The sequence below is a fragment of the Pan troglodytes genome, chromosome 6, assembly GCF_028858775.2.
Source record: "Pan troglodytes isolate AG18354 chromosome 6, NHGRI_mPanTro3-v2.0_pri, whole genome shotgun sequence".
Taxonomy (NCBI): domain Eukaryota; kingdom Metazoa; phylum Chordata; class Mammalia; order Primates; family Hominidae; genus Pan; species Pan troglodytes.
In genome coordinates this window covers 155,316,296-155,340,186 of record NC_072404.2, presented here as the reverse complement: position 1 = coordinate 155,340,186, position 23,891 = coordinate 155,316,296, and the positions used below count along the sequence as shown (strand labels likewise).

At 46.5% G+C, this 23,891-nt stretch overlaps 1 protein-coding gene across 10 annotated transcripts in view; it reads right to left on the bottom strand.

Moving 5' to 3' along the window:
* TBXAS1 (thromboxane A synthase 1) overlaps positions 1-23,891 on the bottom strand; it is a 241,618-nt gene that overhangs the window by 38,416 nt on the left and 179,311 nt on the right. For all 10 annotated transcript variants that reach the window (XM_063815029.1, XM_063815030.1, XM_063815028.1 and 7 more), the window contains one exon: positions 20,009-20,323. In XM_063815029.1, the coding sequence (XP_063671099.1) occupies positions 20,009-20,323 (315 nt within the window). The remainder of the gene's footprint in view (positions 1-20,008; positions 20,324-23,891) is intronic.

Sequence of the window (23,891 nt, the reverse complement as noted above, 5' to 3'; positions counted from 1 at the left end):
AAGACTTTTAACTGCTTCAAACTACAAAACTTTGTGTTTTAATATGATCATAAATTAACAGCTGTATTGTATTATGCAAATTTATGTTAAGTTATTCACTATCTGTCATCACACTCCAATAAAAATTGTATATATGACATTTAGGGGAAAAAAATGACATCTTTCTGATAAGAGTTTTCTCTGCATTTTGGTGGCACTGACACCTTTGGCTCGCCTGGATGCTGCAGCCACAAACCTTCAGGGCCAGGCCCTTTGTGAGCGACTCAATGAATTACTTATGGTCTGTCTGGAATCCTCAAGAACAATCCCAGTGAGGGGCCAGTGGTTGCTTTCCCTCCATTTTAATGCCTAAGAAACACAGCTTGGTACCGAAATAACAGGGGAGACTGTCTCTGCCTTTCAGCTAGAGGTTGGCGGCCTCCAACCAATCAACCCTGTGCAATAGGAAGGTGAGCTTGACCAGACGAGCAAGGGGAATGCATTGTATTTTGAATCTCTGTGCTGTCCTGTGTCTTGATGATCACACACAAGGGATAAAAAGCCATTCTGCTTCACTTTTCCACAGCACAGCTAATGTCCACCGGTCAGCTAGTTTAATATTCAGAACATCCTGGCCGGGCATGGTGGCTCATGCCTGTAATCCCAGCACTCTGGGAGGCCGACGCAGGCGGATCACCTGAGGTCAGGAGTTCAAGACCAGCCTGGCCAACATGGTGAAACCCAGTCTGTACTAAAAATACAAAAATTAGCCGGGCATGGGGCATGGGTGGTACAAGCCTGTAATCCCAGCTACTCAGGAGGCTGAGGCAGGAGAATCACTTGAACCCGGGAGGCGGGGGTTGCAGTGAGCCAAGATCGCGCCACTGCACTCCAGCCTGGGTGACAGAGCAAGACTGTGTCTCAAAAATAACAATAACAAAAACAAAACAACAACAAGCCATCCGTAGATGTGTGCTTTCAGCCTATCTTCAGGCTGCTTTGCTTAGTTTTTTGTTGTTGTGGTTTTTACTGATGATTATCATTCTTTTGAAGGGAAAAAAATATACTACCAGTATTTTTGGTTTCGCTTTTATAATTTTTTTTTTTCCATCTGTGGAATGCTGCTTGTGGAAGAAATGCCTGTGTCTGTTCTGGAAGGGAGGGGTAAAATGTTGCTGAGGGCACATGACAATTTCCACTCTGGTGCAGACAGTGAAGCCTAGAGGCAGACCGGAAGCCAAGTGGCCTTAAGGAGTCTTTGGAGAATGCCAGGCCAGGCTCAGGAGACAGGCTGGCTGCAGAAATGACAGGAGGGGAAGGCAGGTGAGGCCTGTGCAGGTAAGAGGGACTCTTTGTTTATCCTGAACAGAAAATAGAGACATTGATGAAGGACTCCAAGGAGAGGACGGGGAGGAAATGAGGGGAGGAAGTGGAGGAGAGATGACAGAAACTCCTCCTTAAGGTTGCCGACTCCCAACTTTCTGAAAATGACTAAGGAAGAGAAATTCCAAGGGAGAGAAACATGTTTCTTTCTTGATCTCTGGTTATCCCACCTGAGGAGAGAGGCCTCTGATGACCAGACACGGACAACAGGGAGGTGCTGGTTTCTGGAAATGTGTAACCAAGACGGGGCACCAGCAGGGATGGATTACACCCACGGGCCACCTCTCATTTCAGATGATTCGCATTGATTCTCAACTCATTAGGGAAACCCGCCTTGCATCTCCAAGGGCTTCGAAATTTGATACAGGAAATAAGATGTGGAGGTAGGGGTGATGTTTCATCCCTTCTTCTAGTTGTAGGCCATAACTTTAGAAAAGAAAAGCATGTATGGAAATTTAACAGGATACCATTTAGGTGCCCGCAATGAGCAGGATTTGTTTTGCTAAATTATGGCTCATATCAGCAGAAATCTCTGGAGTCTGAGGACCCGCACAGGCCTTATTAAGTGGTCTTTAAGCTAAATTTTGAGGGCAGGGAGAAAAATGCTGCTAGGTACAGCAATAAATCGATAAATGACAGGTTTGACATATAAATTATTCCCAAGGAAAGAAACCCAGGGGACGGAATAAATAGAGGAATTCCTGATATGTGGATTTTACGTGAGGAAAAAAAAAAGCAAAACCCAATGTTACATGGAAATATTGACAGAGTTTTATTTTAAGGCACCCAAGGCAGACAAGGAAAATGTAAACTTGTCAAATGTTACATAAAAAAACCCCCAAAAAACACAACAGTATACTTCTTAGCTGAGGGTTTTTTCTTTCTTTTGCTATTTATTTATTTATTATTATTATTATTATTATTATTATTATTATTGAGATGGAATCTTGCTCTGTTGCCCAGAATGGGGAGTGCAGTGGCATGATCTTGGCTCACTGCAACCTCTGCTTCCCGGATTCAAGCAATTCTCCTATCTCAGCCTCCTGAGTAGCTGGGACTACAGGCTCACGCCACCAAGTCTGGCTAATTTTTGTATTTTTAGTAGAGGCGGGTTTCACCATATTGGTCAGGCTGGTCTCAAACTCCTGACCTCAGGTGATCCACCCACCTCCGCCTCCCAAAGTGCTGGGATTACAGCTGTGAGCCATCGAGCCCTGCAGTCTTTTGCTATTTATTTTTCTGTTGTTTGATCTGTTTATTGGTTATTGAAGCAAGTTTTTTGTTTTTTTTTTATGGTAAAGATGGACACATCTTGACTTAATAGTATTTCTTTGTTGCTTAAAGCTGAAGTTAAAAATGCCATTTATTCGCTCTAATGTCGTTAGGGATTTAGTGGCAGCAGACAGAGAGGGGACACCCTAGAGAGGAGAAATGACTTTGGGAACTTCTCATCACCGTGACAGAGACCTGGCTCCGGTGGTGGTAAGAAAACAGAATTCCTAGTGGTGTGCCAGTGGGTGCCATTCCACTGTATATAAGCACCTGCTCCTGGAACGATCTACCTCAGACCTTGCAGTCATTCCCAAGATAACTCCCAGGAGCTCTGGAGCCAGAGGATCGAATTCAAATCCAGCCTCTGTTTCTGCCTCTACCTTGAAGTCATTTACTCTCTGAATTTCAATTTCACTTTAGTCTTTTTTAGTTTTTTTGAGACAAGACTATTGTTTTGTCACCCATGCTAGAGTGCAGTGGCACCATCATAGCTCTCTGCAGCCTCCAACTCCTGGCCTCAGGCAATCCTCCCACCTCAGCCTCCTGAGTAGCTGGGAGTACGAGCACGCACCACCAGCCTCAGCTAATTTTTGATTTTTTTTTTTTTTTTTTTTTTTGTAGAGACAGCGGTTTCACTATGTTGCCCAAGCTGGTATTGAACTCCCTGCCTCAAGTGATCCTCCCACCTTGGCCTCCCAAAGTGCTGGGATTGCAGGTGTGAACCACTGCGCCAGTTGCTTTAATCTTTAAAATAGGGGAAAATATCTAATTGGTGTTAGAATTGCCTGGAATAGCACCAAGAGCACCAAGAACAGAGCGCGTGTTCAATGAATGATAATTCTTATTATTCTTCTTTATTTCTTTTTTCTTTCTTTTTTTTTGAGACAGAGTCTCACTCTGTCACCCAGGCTGGAGTGCAGTGGTGCAATCTCAGCGAACTGCAACCCCTGCCTTCTGGGTTCAAGCAATTCTCCTGCCTCAGCCCCCCGAGTAGCTGGAATTACAGGCGTGCACCACCATGCCCGGCTAATTTTTGTATTTTTAGTAGAGACTGGGTTTCACCATGTTGACCAGGCTGATCTCGAACTCCTGGGCCCAAATGATCCACCTGAACTCTGCCTCCCAAAGTGCTGGGATTACAGATGTGAGCCATGGTGCCTGGCCTCTTATTATTTCTATCATAATTATTATCAATATTATTTGATATTGAAGACTTGACCCCACAGGATCACTGCTTGAGAAAAACATGCTAGAAATGAGATGTTTCTGCAGCAGGCCTTAACACAGCCAACATAGACCCCACAGAGGAACAGCTGGCCACAAGCCACAGACTGAGCACTGGGAGGTGGACAATACCCCCGACATCGTTCAAGTGACCCACAGTGAATCAAGCCCAGAAACAACACCACTGAATGGTCCGTGTGTTATGGAACTTGAGATCCTTTCATCAGATGCTTCTAGGAGACTTTTAATTTATCCAATATTTTTGGTTAACAGGGCCTATTTCTTTATAGAGCTAGGTCAGATTTGTTTAACACATAAAAATTATTATGAATAATTATGGCGCTCCATAAATGTTTACTGTTACGATGGTGGTGGTGGTGGTGGTGATAACCATCGTTAGCATCTTTCAGGTCTACAAATCTTTAATTTGCAGCCAGGCTGGGGAATCATCAAATGAGATTTTCAGAGAAAGGGAAAAGGATGCAGGTGGTGGTAGAGGGAGAGGCTCTGCATCCTACCCCACCCCACCCCTGGCAGCCAGAAGCATTTCCTCTTAATTCTGAGACAAGGTGTGGGCCTGTGATGGAACGTCCCTAGGCTTCAGGTGCCTTGTGTGTAACATGGAGAAATAGCCCCTCACCCTCTGATATGGTTTGGCTGTGTCCTCACCCAAACCTCGTCTTGAATTTTAACTCCCACAATTCCCTTGTGTTGTGGGAGGAAACTGGTGGGCGGTAATTGAATCATGGGGGCGAGTCTTTCCCGAGCTGTTCTCGTGATAGTGAGTAAGTCTCACGAGATCTGATGGTTTTAAAAAAGGAAGTTTCCCTGCAAAAGCTGTCTCTTTGCCTGCCGCCATCCACATAAGATGTGACTTGCTCTTCTTTGCCTTCCACCATGATTGTCAGGCCTCCCCAGCCACGTGGAACTGTAAGTCCGTGAAACCTCTTTCTTTTGTAAATTGCCCAGTCTCGGGTGTGTCTTTATCAGCAGCGTGAAAACGGACTAATACACCCTCCTAGAGTCGATGCATAGACCAGATGACCTCTTGGGTTTGGGTCTGGTATGATTCTGAGATGATTTCAAACAGGCTTGTCTGCTGAATATTATCAGAGCAGTCATCTCGTGGGGCTTGCCAGGGATTTGGGTTTTGTTTGTTTGTTTGTTTGTTTGTTTTGTATGTTTGTTTTGTTTTTGGCTCTCTGGTTGGGCTGGATCTGACCACAGCATGATCACGGAAAACCCACGACTTCCTGAAAATCTGATGAGGGACTTTTCTAAAAAGCAAACAGCAGCTCCAGTAAGGATGTGGAGGTTTATAAAGTCAGTCCTGCCATTGATAATGCAACCCAATGTCACTATGCACATTTGCATCTGTGCCTCATGGGATTCTGGCAACGTTCTTCCTCCTGGCTGCATTTTAGAATCCGCTGGGGCTTTTAAGAAGCCCAGGCCTCACTCCAGACCCACTAAATCGAATCTCCAGGGGCGGAACCCAATCAGCTACAGTTTGTAAAAGTTCTTGAGGACATGGAAACACCCCTGGCTGATCTTGGGCCTTGATTGGCGTGTGGCCTTTGGTCTGACTGGTGGCATGCATAGGAGAAGGCATATACAGGAATTTAAGCTGTTTTAGAGTCTTTTGCTGTCTGAAGTCAGATTCTACCTACAAGAAGGCTGGCGTCTATTTTATAACCCTGAGTTGATTCCCCATTCAAACCAAGGACTGGCTTGCTTCAGTCAGAGAATCTGGGAATTTGGTGAGGGTGGCCGATCCAGTCTCCTTCCAGCTGGGAGTGCAGGGAGAACCTCCCTGATCTTAGGATCTCAGGATGCAGGGCTGTCCCCCGGCTCCCAACCATTTCCCAGGGACTTTTCTCAATGGATATGAATATGGCACTGGGCAGCAGTGAAGAGCTGGCTGGTGACAGCATCAAGCCTGGCCCCTGACAGAGGCCCTGGAGTGGGAGGAGAGTGACTCCTCTGTGCAGAGGTAGCTCTGGCAATGAGCAGAGGGGAGGCCGGGGGCAATCAGGCTGCATGCCAATGTCTCGGGTGCATGTTGAATGTTCCCTAACAAGGAAAATGATGAAAATGAACTACAAGGAAATGCAATTCGTGGAAAATCCCAGAGGGATGGAACCCAAAGAGAAAGCCTGGAATGGCTGAAAAGCTTTCTACAAGGAAGGAGACAAGATCATTTACAAATGGAAGTGAGAAAGGCACAAAGCAGAGTGCCTGCTGTGGCAGAAAGCAACCCTGGGTGACGTCTCTGTTTCAGGAATGTTCTTCCCTATGTGGGTTAAGCGTCAGGGAGGTAGGGATGTCAGGGGAGAAGCTGCCCATGCACTCTTCATCTTGTGCCACATGGGCCACGAAGAAAGATAATTCACAAACTCAGAGGATGGACCGTGAAAAGGACATGGCAAGAGGGAGAAAAAGCTCCAACAAACCCAGGACCTTCGAGGGAAACTTATTATCCTCAGGGCTCAGAGCCTGGATGACAGGTCACAGATGATGCCTGCAAAGGTGACCAATGAAGATGTGGGCACTGTGGCGAGGACAGGGCTGCCCTGTCCTCCTGAATGACTGGCATTTTCTCAGTGCTGTGAAGATGCAGTGCAGACACAGCTTCAAGCCTCCCTCCCCAGCAGGCAGCCCTGAAATCCCCTTTATAGAAATGCCAGAGCCACCATTGATCCACTTGGTCAGGCAAGAACAGCAGAGCGCTGAGGAATGGCATCAGAACCATGGAATCATGGAATATTAGAGACAAGGTTGAAAAGAATACAGACTAAGGAGTCGGGAAACGTGAGTGCCAATCCGACCTAGGCCCTGTCCTAGGGTATTATCTTATGTTCTCAAGTTATTTAGCATGGTTAGTCTTTTGTGTCAACTTCGCTAGGCTATAGTGTGCAGTTATTTAATCAAACATGAATCCCAGGGTTGCTGGGAAGGTCTTCTGTAGATATGGTTAACACTTAAAATCAGCTGACTTTGAGGAGATTATCCTCAATAATATGGGCGTGCCTCATCCAATCGGTTGAAGGCCGTAAGAGCAAAAACTGAGGTTTTCTGGCGAAGAAAGAATTCTGTGTCTAGACTGTTGCATTGACTCCTGCCTGGGTGTCCAAACTGCCAGGCTGCCCTGCAGACTTCACACTTGCCAAACTCCATAAATTACATGAGCCAATTCCTGAAAATGAATGTCTTTCTGTCTCTGTCCTATTAGTTCGGTTCCTCTGGAGATCCCTGACTAATCCAGCCTTTCTTTCCCCACTGATGAAATGGGGATGGTGATGACTCCCACTTCATACAGCCATTGTGAGGATCAAGTTAATTTTTGTTTAGTTTAGGATCTGGCACAGAAACATTCATTTATCATCATCATGATCAATAACAGTGGAGAAGAGGTCTAGTCCAACCTTTTTCTTTTACAGATAAGGAAACTGAGTCACAGAGAGGCGAATGAGAGTAGCTGTATGTACGTAATGCTGGCGCTGTTCAAACATTGCACGTGTATTCTTAACTCATTTAATCTTGGTGACAACCTTATGAGCTACACAATGTTACTATCCCCATTTTACAGACAGAAAAACTAAGGAAGGGATTATGTGAGTGATCCACATCACGTTGCCAGCGGGTGTCAGCTCAGGGGCCCCGTGTGCTCTCATGGCGGGGGTGATGCTAGCACCCAGGTCTCGGGGTTCCCTGCCAGGATCTTTCCACCTTCTCGCTTGGTGGGAGGCATATGCTCTTTGGTCAGAGAGAAGTCCAGGTTGGCCCAGTGTGAGGGGAACCATCCCTCAGCACAAGCTTCTTTGCTCTGGTGCCAGCCGAGTGTCCCAGAGAGAGGCAGTGCCTGCCTCTGGTGAGGGGTGAGAACTGCCTTAAGAAGTGGGACTGCAAAAACAGTGACTGACTGGGGGCCGGGATATCTAGCTATGCCATTTTCATGAAAAAGTTGGTTCATTTTAAGGAACCACCCTCCCTCTGGACCTCCCTCCTTTTCAGCCACTTGAACCAGTTACTCCTCCAGCTGAAGTTCTTGCCTATAGCCAGGGAGGTGAGGAGTTTATCCCCTTCCTTCCAGTCTTAAATTGCTAATTAAAATGTCTTGGAGACTAAGCCCATTGCAAAAAGAGCCTGGGTGGCTTTCTAAAGCTTCTTGTTCATAACCAGAGGGAAGTTGATTCTCTTCTCATCTTTATAATAAGGATTCTTTTGCAGGATATCTGTTTTATGCTCCCTACAGCTCTGGCCCCTGTTTGGTCCCAGCAGGGGGAGGCCAGTGGAGTTTAATTACATTCCTCCTATAGGGAACATTCAAGGAATGAGGCTTTGAAAAACAACTTGTGCGACCAAAAGAAAAAAAAATCAAATTAAGTGAGTGAGAAACAGGAATTGCCTTTTGTGTCCTAGCGACCCAATCTAAATATTTAAATTTTAAAGACAGATTTCTAAATGATTAACTTTATAAACCTTCTGCATTGCAATTCACAGGGGAGTCACACCTCCCTTGTGATCTGGAATATTCATATGCCTGGACTAACAGAGTCTGGTAGCTGATATTTTCACACATGCCATATTCAGTTATAAAATACAACTTAAAAAAAAAAAAAAGAGAAAGCTCACCAAACAAAACGTAATGCTGTCCACAGTCCTGGGGCAAAACAGACTTTCCGGAAAACCTAGGGTTAAAGGAGTGTCTGGGCCATAAGCACACATTTTGGAAAGGCCCCTTATTCTAGACTGATTTTCCAATTTTCCTTCCTCTCTCGGCTCTGAGATGCCCAGTGATTGGCTATTAGTGGAGTGTGGAAGCAGCCCCCAGGCAGAAGCTATTAATTTGCTGATTTAGTAGGTGCTCAAATACCATGAGCTGACAGAGGAGGCAGACCATAGCAGCGGTAGGAGACATAGGTAGTAAGTTTCTTGTTGTCAGCAGGATTCAAGCCCAGCCTCATGATCTTTCAGATATCTGTCCTGGATGGGAAGCTGCCCTAGATGTCCCCAGAGGTCTCCTCGGAGGCCGAGGGCTGAGGCTCCCTCCTTTTCTTAGCATGATATCTTCTGGGCAATTGCACTGCAATTGTAGGACTATAGGGACTCCAAGTGTTGCCTTCAACCTGCCTCCATCTCCCCACGCAGTGCCTTCTCTCCTTGACTCCACCGACCCCTTTCTCGCTGGGCGCAGTAACTCACAGGCTTTATCTACTGTGCCTCCCTGCTCGTCCCCCCTCAAATCTGTGCTTGGAGTTGGTCTCCAGTTAGAAAAGGAAGAGTGAAATAACTTTTCTCAACACCTATTTCTCATGTGCCAGGCACTGTGCTCGGCCCTGGGACCTACCAAGGTACCCAGCGGACGAGGCTTCCTAGTCGTGGGGTTTACATCCTGGCTGGGACTTGATGCTATTCCCCTCCCAAAATGAGTGGTGTGTTAATAACGGATCATGTGTCAAAACAAAGCCAGGGCCTCCCAATGGAAAATTTTAAGCCTAGTGACGAAAAGGTTTTTTGGGGACAAGAAGTCTTTAAATTCCCACCAGATGATACCATTTTGGAGCTTCCACTCCACTGGTGTGAAAGCGACTTTGGTCAACAGAGTCTGGGGAAGTTAAAAAAAAAAGTATGTTTGTTCTTTTATTTCAAGAGCTAATTGTTGGGAATAAAACCCATTCTTTTGATGTTTTAAGAGCCCATAATGTGTGCAATAGTTAAATAAATGAGCCATTCAGTTGCGAATCTAGCTCCATGCCAAGCGGATGCACAGAAGGTTGAGCTTCACCTGTGGAGCTGACTTTCCCAAGTTTATTTTTCATTCTTGCTTTTCTGGATGGATGTGAACCAACCCCACAAGCTTATTTGCTTAGCAAAGCTTGGTCCCTCTAGAGGCCCAGCTATTGAATATGAAAGACTCTGATTTGCTACATGAAAGACACCACATACATGCTGATTGGTGTGACCCATTCCTGGGAGAGACTTCTCTTTGCAGGTGCCCCTCCCTCTGCTCTGCAGGGACTCAGGGGGAGGGGGACTTGGGGCATTAATTGCTAAAAATTCAAAGTGCTGGAGTGTTGCAGTTGATGAAGCCAGGCAGCCCAGAAAAAACACCTGCAAGTCTGTCCTGCTCTTCACCCTGCCTCCCCCGTGCCACCCCCATTGCAGGCATGTGGGTCTTGTCTGCTGTGTGCACTTACAGGCTTCTGGGATGACCAGGGGCTCCCAGGGGGCAGTGGGTCAGGAGGTGGAGCAGGAGCAGAGAAGATTCTGGGCCTCTCTGGACCTGGGAATAGAGTCAGAACAAGAATAAGGGAAGAAAGAGGGGAAGGAGACTAAATAGTGCTGTGAACAATGAAGAGAGGAAAGAGGAAAGACAACAGAGAAATGGGGCGGGATGAGAGGGAGAGGGCGGGCAGGGAGAGGCACCGCAGGTCTCTAAGCTCCTGGCTGCCACTGCTGAGGCTCCTGGGAGCAGCTCCCAGGCAGAGCGGGTCAGTTTCCCTACAGGTTACTGTGGGCATGGGCTTTGAGTATCTCCAGGGTATGTGGAGGAGTCTGGAGTCCTGAGTAGGGGCAGAGGAAGGTCTTGGCACCCATTTGCAGCCCAGATGACCTCTGGGAGGCACAGCCTGCCTTCCCGCAGGTATCCCCAGGACGGGAACAGGCAGATGGCCGGATCTCTAAGATAAGTTTGTGTGCATAACAATGAAATGGACAGTTAAGATCCGAGGCCCTGCCACCTGATCCAGATCGATTGGTCACCCTGCTTTGGGAACTTGTGACTTGTCCACTGATGGGGCACAGAAGTCCCTAGTATCCTGTGTCCTGGGAGTTGGTGTGTTGGTAGCAGTGACCACAAATCTTAACTTCCAAGATAGGGTTCCGGGTACACACCCAGAGAGGCCCCTCTTCACGGGCTGGGAGGAGGGGCCTTTCTGATATTAGTGGTCAGGATGCAACTTTTCCTCCCTTTGCCTGATATTAGTGCCCTGATATTAGTGGTCAGGATGCTACTTCGCAGGGCCAGATGCTTCCAGAAAGAAGGACAGGAGGTGGGTACCTTGGATACATTTCCAAGGCCCCCTGCTGAAGCTCCTATTCCTCTAGTGGAAATAGCTCAGATTCTGTCCTAGGCCACCAAAGAAATGGCATCAGAGACATGCTCTTTGGCTATAGTTGTTTGGCATGGCCTCCCACCTGGCACCCGAAGCTACTGTCTACAACCAAGGGGCGTAGGGGAGTAGGGAAGCTAAGGGGCTGGGTGGAGCTCCCTGCTTAAAAGGATTGGCCTGAGGGTCCCGTTGGATGTGATAGGTCTCCAGTCTACACACATGTCCTGACAGGAAGCTCAGGTTGCCGTCTTCATCTGCTTTGAAAATGACTTTAAATCACCTCAAAAGCTCCCCCTAACCTCCCACCATGGAAACAATTATTGAAGAAAATAGATGATTTTAGGCTTTATTTAGGATTAATACACTTCTAAAATGTATTAGGATTGGCTCATTCCTGCATCACTTCATCTCCCACTCAATAAAGTGAATGCCATCATGATTATGGAATAATCAGGAAACCACTGAGATTTATTAGCAAAAGGTAAACCACTGAAGAACATGAGCACGTTAAATATCATGAGGAATACATACTTGCCATGTCCAGCACACGTGAGAGAGACACAGTACGTATGGTTCAGAACCTGGCTCCTTGTACATAGTGTGGGCCGTGGACTGGCTGTATCAGCATCACCTGGGAGCTGGTTAGAAATGCAGACCCTTGGCCGGGCACGGTGGCTCACGCCTGTAATCCCAGCACTTTGGGAGGCCGAGGCGGGCAGATCACCTGAGGTCAGGAGTTCGAGACTAGCCTGTCCAACATGGTGAAACCCTGTCTCTACTAAAAATACAAAAATTAGCTGGGCATGGTGGCGTGAGCCTGTAATCCCAGCTACTCGAGAGGCTGAGGCAGGAGAATCACTTAATCCTGGGAGATGGAGGCTGCAGTGAGCCAAGATCGTGCCACTGCACTCCAGCCTCGGGGACAGTGAGACTCCGTCTCATAAATACAAAATAATAATCACAGAAAAGAAATGCAGACCCTCAGGCTCATCCCAGACCTGCTGAATCAAAATCTGCAGATTTAATGACTCCCAGGTGATTCCCGTGCACGTTCAACTTTGTGATGCCCTAACCAAGGGCCGGTGCCGCAGCCCATTGCCACTTTTCTCACGCTGCGGTGACGCTGTTCTTTGTTTTAGATTTCAACATTAGGGCTGTAAGGCGTTCTCTGTTTTGCCTCTTCCCTTGTCCCTGTGGCTTTGTGCTCTGTTGTCCTGTTGTGCTGTTGTGGGGTCTGTCGGAAGGCAGAGACTCAGCAGCACCTCTGACCCCTGTGTGGCTGGGGGACTGAATTGATAGGGAACTCCTGAACTTACTCCTCACCAACTGTGGGTAGCCCGACCCCAGCAGACCTGGGCAAAGGGGAGGAAACCTTCCCCATGGGGAAAAACCCATTTCCAGTTTTCTACTTGATCTCAAAGTCAACCATGCCCTCCTCCCTGGGTGAGATCCACATGGGAAGACATTTTTTTTTTTCCATAGTGAGGATAAATTTGTGTTAAGCTATTCACTTTTTTTCCTGCTCAACCCTTTCCCTATGACAAAGGATGTGTATTCATGAAAAAGCTAGTTGGGGGTAAAACGGATTTTTTTTTTTTTTGTAAGCACATAATATGCTTTTTTTTTCTTGGAGATCCTCTGACTGCTTCAAGGAACAAATCCTCAACCTTGCTCACACAGCAGCATGAGCTAATAAGCTGAAATAACCAGCACAGAATGTTCTTTTATCCTTAAGAGAAAAAGAAAGAGTAAGTTGTATTTTAATTAGATATTTATAATGGTTACAAAGCAGCTCTTCAAGAGAAGTTTTAAGAATTTGGCCTTCCTTCTAAGGCATAACTGTGTTCAAATTATCCTAAAGAGAGGCTGTATATCAATCCAATCCAGTCTGTGATAAATTTACAACTGGGTTCTGCACAGCAGATTTATAACAACAATTAAGCAGAAGGAAAATGGGTCATAAATTTTGGCCGGCACAGTCCAGCACCAAAGAGAAGAAAAGAGAATGGTTTAGCCAGATCAAAAGTCAATAATTTCAACATAGAACACTAAAGCTATAGAAGACACAATTTATATGAAAAGAAGTTGGTTTTTTTCCTTTCTCATCCTTTTCAAAATTACATGAGAACACAATGAAGCATCCATATAACAAAGGTCTCATTAAATAGATGGTGTGGTTTTTTCAGCTTTACGAGTGGTACAAATGGTACAAACCTTTTCCCGCCCATCCACTATTGAATTTACTGAACGTACTACCTCCTTTTCCATAGACCAAGGCAACATGGGAAAAGAGAGACTTCTCCAAGAGATTGGAGGACTTGAGAAAGAAGATTTTACACTGAATTTTGATGGTGGGACAAGAGGAGGGGAGGCCAGATAAAATTCCAAAACAAGACGATTTGGAAGAAAACACATGCGGCCCAGAAAGAATCAGTCTGGGGGCATGAATTAAAAAGTGGATTGAAGCCAGGCGCAGTGGCTCACGCCTGTAATTCCAGCACTTTGGGAGGCTGAGGCAGGCGGATCACTTGAGGCCAGGAGTTCAAGACCAGACTGACCAACATGGAAAAATCCCATCTCTACTAAAAATACAAAAATTAGCCAGGCATGGTGGCACGCGCCTGTAATTCCAGCTACTCGGGAGGCTGAGGCAGGAGAATCACTTGAACCTGGGAAGTGGAGGTTGCAATGAGCCAAGATTGCACCACTGCACACCAGCCGTGGCGACAGAGCAAGACTCTGTCTCAAAAACAAAACAAAACAAAACAAAAACAAACAAAAAAGTGAATTGTAACTGTTTTAGAAGCTGGAACCAAAATCTATACCCCGAAAGGAGAAATGCAGTCAAGGCTGTATGGGATGAGAGATGAGATGTTGCCAGACAGGATGTGCGGAGGCAGATCCCCAAAAGTGAGGGAGACCTTTGAGTGTCTTTATATGCGCCAGGGGTTTAGAACTGCTAACAGTAGAGAATCTGAATTATTGACTTTCATGCCTGACATTTTCACTTCTCAAATGGTGAAGGATGCAATAAGGCAAAACTGCTGAGCTGGACCGACTGGTCCTGCAGAAATCACAGGAAACTTGGGATGATTTGCAAGAAATAGGCAAGAGCAGGCTGTTCCAGGTACTGCTGGACTTATACCTTCTAATTTGGCAAGCTGGATTTTAAAAGTTCGGAGGGAAGGTGAACATGATCACATAACAGGAAATTGAGAAGTGGGAGCTTCTAATCTGGGGGCCACGGATTCTATGTACAGAGGTGGGCAAACACACTGTTTCCTGGCTACCTAGAAGCCATTTACCCCACTTTTAGTAAGAGCGATTTGGGGATCCACCTCTCCTCCACTCGAGAGCTCAGTGGTATGGGTAAGGCCTCACCTAGACACCAACTCCAGGAATGGGGCACATGACCCAAGTCTAAGCCAATCAGGGGATCATATTCCTCTGGGGTCCAGAGATTGGTTGAGGGGGCAGGTGCATGACCCTCTCGAGGTCACTGGGATGCCAGGAGGCTTTTGCTGAGACTTCCAGGAAAGAGACTCTTGCTTCTTCCCATTGAACTTGAACCTACTCTCTCCTACCCCCATCCTTAGCCTATAAAGACATTAGAGGGATTTAAAGAAAACTTAGAGCAAGGAGTCATTGGCCTAGGGAAGAGGGTCCTCCCTACTCGCAAGCCAAGGAAGAGGGTCTTCAGCAGAGCCACTCATAGAGGTGGGCCATTCTCTTTGGCCATCTGCTCATGCAGCAGAATTGCTGATGTGCCCTCTCTGCCTATTTGAGCAAAAGAAAAGTACTTGGAGAGACATGACAGGGTAGAGGGAGGAAGGAGAGGGCAGAAGGTGGCCACTGTGGGTGTGGCCCAGTTGTGTGTTTCCCATAGGCCGGGCGGACACTGGGGAAGGCATGGAAGCTGGAGCCATCTAGCTGGTATCCTGCTCAAGATTCCCCACCAAGCAGCCTTGGGGCAGGAGCTAGTGGCAGGAGCTGGAGCCTGTCTCCCTGGCAGGGAATTATGCAGTGAGGACTTCAGACCTGGGAGCCCTCCGAATACGTCTTGCATCTACCCCACGTCAGAAGCCCCCCAGGGAAGGCACTGAGGGCAGCTCCAGGTAGGCAGGATTTGGGGATCCGTTCACAGGCTCCACTCCTGGAGGAGAAAGGGGCCCAGCAGGGGTTGGGGAGGGGTAGAAGGAGGGGAAAAAACAGACCTCTCCTCCCCCAGGGCGGCATCCTCAGGCCACAGGTCAGCCTGAGCTAAGAGAACAGAAGAGCACTGATTGGATTTGAGCCTGAAGTTTTCATCTGGGCCAGACTGGCCTGGACTTTTTAATGCCCCCCAAAATGACCAGAAATCATTGAGATCTGTCCAAGGTATCATCACGGACAGGGAAAGGAGATTCATCAGAGCACATTTAAAGGAAAAAAATGAAACAAAAAACACCAAATGGTTTCAAGTTGGTACCTCACTGAGTTCAGACTGTTCAAAACACTGGTTACACAGCTGTCTTGAGACCCCTAGGGGAGATCTGCCTGAGAAGGGAGTGTGCCCAGAGAAACCGGAGCTGAGAAATGGGGAGAGAGAACAACTTGGACAGGGCTTGAGCCCCTGAATCAAGCCATACCTGAAGGGAGCTCTGCCCTCTGGAGTTTTCAGTTATAGGGGTCAGTAAACTCCCTGAGACAATCTGGGCTGAGTTTTTTTTTTTATCACTGTCCACAGAAGAGTCTGAACTGATGCCATGCACATATCTGCTCTTTCTTGGAGGAAGGGATGTAGCTCTCATCAGATTCCCATGGTGCATTGCTATGAAAGAAATTGCTCAGGGAGAAGAAACTCTAGAGCTCAAATTAAGCAATCTCATTGACAAATACAAGGGAAGGCCATCTAATGAGGCATGGGGATGCTCTACAGGGATGTCACAGAAGAGCTAGACCAGAACACCCTCGTGCGTAGGGCTGGAGCCCCGGAGTCTGGCATTAACTGGCACTCAAGAAATATTTGTTGAATGGAAACCAGCAGGAAAATTATAACAAGTCATACTTTACATGCAAATTTTCAGGAATATTTTCAGGAAAATATCTAATGTGTGAACATCTAATCTGCATTTCCATGTCCTGACAGATGGCCCATATTAACAGAGCTCTGATTATAGTAAAAAAAAAAATTAAAAAAATAAAAGAAGGAAAGAAAGAAAAGAAAAAAAGAAAACCTACCAATATTCATTGAGTGGGTGCCATGTGCAAGGCTATGGAAAGCAACATTATTGTGACTACCAAATGTATGTTTTTAAAAAGACAGCTGTAGATATTCCCATTTTTCAGAGACTCCCCCCCACAACCAGTTAACACATAGGGGAAGAAAATCACCTTGTGGCTTGCATAGCTTAGGAGGGCTTTGGACCCTGATTTTTTGTCTTGGAAGAGGGATCTGAGCCCTTGAGAGTCTAAGGCTGTCTTCTCGAAGTGGAACCAGGGACCACCTGCATCAGAATCACTGGAAACATTTATTTAAAACATGGGTTCCTCAGGCAGCAGAGGTTGCTGTGAGCCAGGATTGCGCCACTGCACTCCAGCCTGGATGATAGAGCGAGACTCCATCTCAAAATTAAAATATAAAATAAAATAAAATAAAATAAAATAAAATAAAATAAAATAAAATAAATAAAATAAAAAAAAAATGCAGGTTCCTGGGTCCCAGCCCAGACTTATGGAATCGGAACCCCTGAGGTCAGGACCCTGGAAATTGCATTCTAAGCAGTCTTCCCATATGGTTTTATGCACACTAAACTCAAAAATTTGACCTGCTGTAATATGTTTATTTGACCAAGGGGTCTCAGTGCTTTGCAACATTCTGTACAGCCCCATAATAACATGTGGTCCTTTTTTTTTTTTTTTTTTTTTTGAGACGGAATTTCTTTCTTATTGCCCAGGCTCAAGGGCAATGGCACAATCTTTGCTCACTGCAACCTCCGCCTCCCCGGTTCAAGTGATTCTCCTGCCTCAGCCTCCCAAGTAGCTGGGATTACAGGCATGTGCCACCACACGCAGCTAATTTTGTATTTTTAGTAGAGATGGAGTTTTACTATGTTGGTCAGGCTGCTCTTGAACTCCTGACCTCAGGTGATCCACCCACCTCGACCTCCCAAAGTGCTGGGATTACAGGCATGAGCCACTGCGCCCAGCCTAACATGTGGCCCTCTGGGAGGAGAAGCCCTGCTCCTAAGCTGGGGGGATTGAAGGAGGCCAGGGTTTGGTGAGACAACACCCTCCTTGATGTCATGGCCAGTTAAGGCCGTGCCAGAGGTAAAGGGTGTGTGCGTGAGGGCCTTTGAATGGAAACACTTGCTGTGTCCTCCTGGCAGACTGACATAACTGGATGTGACTATGGTTATAGCTGGTGGGACAGACTCCTATGGCCCCATGGCTCTTTAAATGACACCACACATTCTAGACCTGATGATCTGCCGCCTTCTACTGCCCTGCAGGCCTGCGTTTGGAAGGAAGATATTGTTTCATAGGCATAACATTGCTTCTCAATTGGCGATTGAATTCCTGCAAGATGAGGATCTGACTTCTATCTCTTAGAGCTTCTGCCCCGCTCCTAGCCTCTGCCGTGTCTACTAAACTGCTGGACACTCATTAGATGCTTCAAAGCCCTTAATTTGGTGTGATTTCTGGTTTACTGAGACCAGAGCGCTGGGCTTCCCTCTAATGCCTTCCTGGGACAGCATGCTAAGCTTCCCTTGAGAAGTCACCTTCCCAAGTTCTCAGTCATGTGACTTGAGCATGATTGACTGAGGGCTAGAGTCTGATTGGTGTAAGCCTATCAGGGACCCCATTCCCCTTGCTTCAAGAGTTGGTTCAAGAATGGGCAGCAGGCCAGGCGTGGTGGCTCACGCCTGTAATCCCAGCACTTTGGGAGGCCGAGGCAGGCAGATCACCTGAGGTTGGGAGTTCCAGACCAGCCTGACCAACGTGGTGAAACCCCGTATCTACTAAAAATACAAAATTAGCCAGTTGTGGTGGTGCATGTCTGTAATGCCAGCAACTCGGGAGGCTGAGGCAGGAGAATTGCTTGAACCTGGGAGGTGGGGGTTGCAGTGAGCCAGGATTGTGCCATTGCACTCCAGCCTCGGCAACAAGAGTGAAACTTCATCTCAAAAAAAAAAAATAGAAAAGAACGGGCAGCGACCTAAGCATTCCCGTCAGAGTGACCCTCATGACTCTTTCTGGGAATTTTAGGCCACAGACCCTCTCTTCTCCATTGGTTACAAGCAAGGAAGTATGGAGTCCCAGACACTCTTGACAGGCTTCTTGGGGCTTTGAGAGGAGAGCATGATGGAGGATGGGGCCAATATAAGAGAGCACAGCCAAGAACTGGCGAGAGAGAAACGGACCTGTGCACCAGTTTGAGACCTAGACAAAGATTTGCCTGGAGCCACATCTATTCCTGAGCTGCTCAATTAAATGTACTCAGAAATACACATTTATGAGTCTTTTTGTTTGTTTTTACTTTTTGTTTTTGTTTTGCTTAAATCAGTTGGGTTGGGGTTCTGTTATCTGCAACTAAATGTATCCTAATAGATTGCCTCGCTTCCAGCTCCTTTTACTTCTTTTGCACTAATGCACCCCAGTCACCGTTGGTCCCTCCCTCTCCCCTTTCCTCAATTTAAGAACAAATACACAAACCACTACGTATAAAACAGAATAAGATGGGTGGCAGGGTTATTTGGATTCATGGCTTGTTGAGATTCCATGCCCAAAGAATATTGATTAATGGATCAATGTCAACTGGAGGGAAGTCCTGTCCTGTTCAACATTTTAATCAATGACTTGGATGAAACAGGAGACATGCTTAGTAAGTCTCAGATGACACGAGGCTGGAGGAATTGCTAATATAACAGATGGCAGAATCAAGATTCAAAATTATTTTGACTGACTTGAACAGTAATAAGGATAAATATAAACTCTTGCGTCTAGGCTCAATAAATCAATTGTGTAAGCAGGGTTTGGAAAGGCCCAGCTTGGCAGTTGTCATAACTACTTAGAACTTGAAGTTGACCATAAGCTCATGTTGAGCCTAAAGTTAAGACAATTAATTAGTAACATAGTGAATGCAGTTTTCAAATATTTAAAAACTGCTGTGAAGAAGAGACACTGACTTTGCCTTTACTTCTCCAGTAGAATAAAGAAGTAGAATTTCCCGGGAAGTGGTTTTCAGTTCATTGTATGAAACATTTTTTAATGGTTCCAGTAACAGAACAGACCACCTTTCAAAATGGTGAATGTAATAGCAATCATATCAGAATGTAACAGAAAGGATTCCACTGTGGTGGTCTTCCTTTTAAAGCACAGATTTTAAAAATGAATCTCTTTGACAACTCATGAGTCAAAGTTATACACACACAAGCATCTAGAGGAAAAAATGAGGTGATAAAGTAGCCTCGCTCAGCACCCTCGTTATATCTGCTATAAGCGATCAAGAGGGGCCTCATCTAGAAGAAAATGCCCTGAAGCTGGCCTGGGCGCTGACGGGCCCCATCTTCCCTTATTCCATTTGTGAGCCTCCTCCTCAGCTTCCAGTCTTCAGTCCAGCTTCAGCTTGGCCTGTCCTTTTGTCTACTCCTGCCTTCTAGCTTGGCTCTCTTTTCTGGCTCACACCTGCCTCCCTCCGTGTGGCAGCTCCAAGTCAGATATTGGGAAGGCACGACTCCTTCCCCATCCCTGCCCTTTGGGCCTGACACCTTCCTGGGCTTCCACAACTTCCTCGAGCCAGGCCCGGCTTCATGGACTACCCCAGACACTGAAGGTGCACACACAATTTGTCTTTTTGTTGTGGTTATTGTTCTCAACATTTCATTTCACTTGCTAACCTGGAGAGCAGGAGAAGCCGAGCAATGACCCTATTTCATCTTATAAGCTTAGAATGTGATATTAGCAAGTCATTAAAAATAAGTTTCACTCCCACAAACACAAAATCAATTGTCCTATGGATATCCCGTGGGTAACTGGACCCAACTTGTACTCACGTGTTTCTCCTTAAAAACGTCCACCTCTCTCAGAAGCTTCTCTTGGCAGTCAGGGTTGGTGGCCAGTAGGTAGGTGGCAAAAGAAAGTGTGTTGGTGACAATTTCATAGCCAGCGATGAGGAAGATGAAGGCCTGGCCCACAATCTCATCCACAGTCAAAGGCCTGGCCATGGAGCTGGGCTGGTGTTGCCGGGAAGGGTTCGGCTTGCACCCAGTAGAGGAGAAAACTTCTCTAACGATGTCAAAGTCTTGCACGCCCATGGGACTTGCAGAATGTCGGGCATCCAGGACCATTTGGAGGAAGTCTCTCCGCCTCTAAGGAACAAAAGGAGAAAAATGCACATTTTGACCTTACAGTCATGAAGAGTGAGGCTTCCTGGAGAACAAAGGAGGAAGATACATGGGCATAGCTTTTGAAGAGCTCAGTAGCAACAAGCTTCCTCATTGCTGGGTTATCTGGGATGGTGAGAATCTGGAAGCCACCTGAATGTCCCTTAGTAGAGCACTGGTCAGGCAGGTTCTGGGGCAGTGAAGAGCAGCCTGGGCTGCTGCCTTGAGCAAGGCAGAGGCCATTCTATCTGGGCTGATTTGAAAGTCATTGAGCCACTTTGTTAAGTAAAAACAAAGCCGGTCATGGAATAGTATGCACTGTGGCTCTCGTTTCTGCAAAAACAGCAAATGTACTAAATCTATCATCACCTATATCTGTCTACACATAGACGATTTTAGCAACGTCCCCACCCAACAGTTCATAATGAGCTGGAGGAGGTGGGAAAACCAGGAGGGGGGCTTTTATTTTTTACTTTATACATTTTTGTACTGTTGGTTGGTGGTTGGTTTTCCAACAATAAAACAATGGCAACATCACATAGATTTAAAACCAAGCATGTGCTGTACTGCTCACTTCTGTGCAGCTTAGGGCTTAGATGGGCAGCCACCAGTTTTTCTCACACAGTAGGAAGTTAACAGAAGTGAGGGCAAGGGGAGGGGACTAGTTTGGCGGCGCCTGTCTTCAAAGTCTCCAGGCTTTGCCTTCTTCATCCCCTAGCCTTCATATCAGATCTTCACATCGGTTCCCTCTATTTCTCAGTAATCCCCTGCCCCCATTTAAGTAGTTAGAGCTTTTTTTCCATTTCCCCCTACCTTCTTTATCAGTCATTTGCATATTCTTTATATTTTCACTATTACTAATTGTAACAATAGGAGTGTTTCTATATCGCCTCTGTGTTAACAAAGCTTATTCCTAGAACATCCCTTCTTTGAAATGCTCTTTAATGTCATGAAGGACAACCAACACATTTCCATTTTCTGAAGTTTATGGGACTAAAATGGCAAAAGGAGAGTATCAGAATCACCAACAGAAAAATATTAGGATTTCATGCAAAGTACTCTGCTAGCTGCAGCATTTTCTCAGTTCACTGGCTTCCGAATTTCGATTGCATTAATAATCTATGCCACACACATGAGCGTCTGATTTCATCTTTTTTTTTTTTTTTTGCTCTGTCACCCAGGCTGGAGTACAATGGTGTGATCTTGGCTCACTGCAACCTCCACCTCCCAGGTTTAAGTGATCTTCCTGCCTCAGCCTCCTGAGTAGCTGGGACTATAGGCGTGTGCCACCACACCCGGCTAATTTTTGTATTTTTAGTAGAGGCGGGGTTTCACCATGTTGGTCAGGCTGGTCTCGAACTCCTGACTTCAGGTGATCCGCCCGCCTCGGCCTCCTGATGATTCCATCTTTTAAGATTGTTGTCATTTCATGTGTGGTTGCTTTTCCTCCTGCATAAGATTATAAGCAACTCCAGGGCAGGACCCCACCCTCAACCCCTGACACCGTGCCTAGTTTTGTGCTGAGCACATGTTAGATCTGCAGTCCATGACTCAACAGATAAAAACGTAATGCAGTGTGTGCATTTGGAGGATGGGTATGCTGAGTTTGATGACAAGTGAATGCTCTTTAGAGCGGGAGTCTTGGATGCTGACACCTTTGCAGCTCTACTGCACCCCAGCCTTGTGACTTTGGAAGGTGCCTACTGGGATCCTAGCAGTGCTCAAGGTTAAGACTATGGGTGCCACAGACCTTGAGTCTAAGGAAGCAAGGCCTCAGCTTCCCAACAGCCTGCTGGGTTGTAATAGCTGAGAAAATGGTGAGGGTCAGGGGTAGTTGGTGGCTTCATTCCACCCTGGCCCTGCTTGTTCTGATTTTCAAACAGCATCCTCAAGGGCTGGCTTTCCCCAGCTTCCTTCCTGCTGCTCGGTCAACGTCTGGGCGCTGGTGTGGTCCCACTGCTGGCCCTGCTCCCATGGAGCAGAGCTGGGGCAGGGTCAGGCAAAATGGCACGCAGGGGAAGTGAGCATCCCTTGCTCCCTCAGCTCTGGGACACCAGCACAGGACCCCAGAGCACCCCCAGACCTCTCAGTCAGTCCCTCTGAAGGTCCTCGGGGTGTGATATCGTTGTGGTTCCCGAGGCTTGGCTATGGCTTTGCTGAGGTGGTTTAGGAGTAATGATGGGAGGGAGGGCACAGCCACCTCTACACCGGGTATTTTTCCATGGGCAAAACTGCAGCCAGCATCCTTTCCTCTTATCCCAGCCCAGACAGACTGCTAAAGGGCTGTCAGAATCTCGCAGAAATCTGTCTTAACCTCCAGCCACAGAGGCCAGAGGAAAGGCCACTCTCCAGGGCCCGTGCACTGGAGAAGAACATTAGTATAGATGGGTTTCTTTTATTCACATGGCATCAGGGAGGCTATCTGAACACTGCCCATTGAGGACTGAAACGGTGCTGGTTTATGGTCCTATCCAAGGAAAATACGCACCCTGATAGATGTAGGTGTCTAATCCACCCATCGGCTAGAGCTTAGAAAAATATTTACCTTTTAACATCTGTGCCGCATTTTCACTGCGCAAACACACATCTGCTTGATGGAATGTATACAGACTTCAGATGGTTTTAAAGCAAGTTTTCTTAGTAACCGTATAGCTCTGTCTTGACATGGCTGTCCTGGATTTGTGGTTGGGAGATTTTTCTCAGATCAACTCATTGTTTGAAACAAATAGCACTAGAGTTTGTAAAAGGAAAAGCTCTAGGCAATCCCAGTAATTGGATCTTTAATAACCTCTCACCTCTTAGTAAGTCATTCGATGCAACAGTTTTAAAATTTTTAGCCTGATTCCACAGCCAGGCTAGGGATGCGTGTGTGTGTGTGTGTGTGTGTGTGAACACTCTCAAAAGGTGGCCCTTAGTAGCAATGTTGAGGGTTGAAAATGGTTCTTTCTTCATCCCTTCTCCCCCTGGCTCCAGCCTCACGCTGCGGAGAAACATGAACCTGGATCAGAATGTTCTGTCCTTTTAGGCTTCAGAGCCGGGGCAGGGATGCCAGTTAGCTGCGTCTTCCCACACCTCCAAGGACATGCGAGTTGAGTTCACAGTGGTGTGGGCCGAGGGGGCTGCAAGCTTGCCTATACCTTCCCATGCCTTCTGGATCTAGACACATTTGCTGCACAGTTCTCAGGGTGTGAAGCTGCAGAGGACACGGTTGCTGCCCAAGACCGCTCAGTGTATCAAGCCACTAATTGACCCCTGATTTCATTTCAGGCCAGTGCCTTAACAATTGGACCTCACCAATTCCTCTGAGCCATCCAGTCTTTGAGACAACCCTTTTAAAGTTGCATCTTGCACGAGTCAGCTAAGGAAAAGCCATTTCAGCCCTGTTTTCCTTTTTAGTAACTTTCTTTAATGTGACAAGGGCTTTAAAGCCCAGATTTACATATGCATATGCATATCCAGTATTGAAATGACCTTTCTTCCCACTGAAAACTCCTCTTTCTATTTTAGCCAAGTTCAATCAACAAATATTTACTTGATTCCTACTATGTGCCAA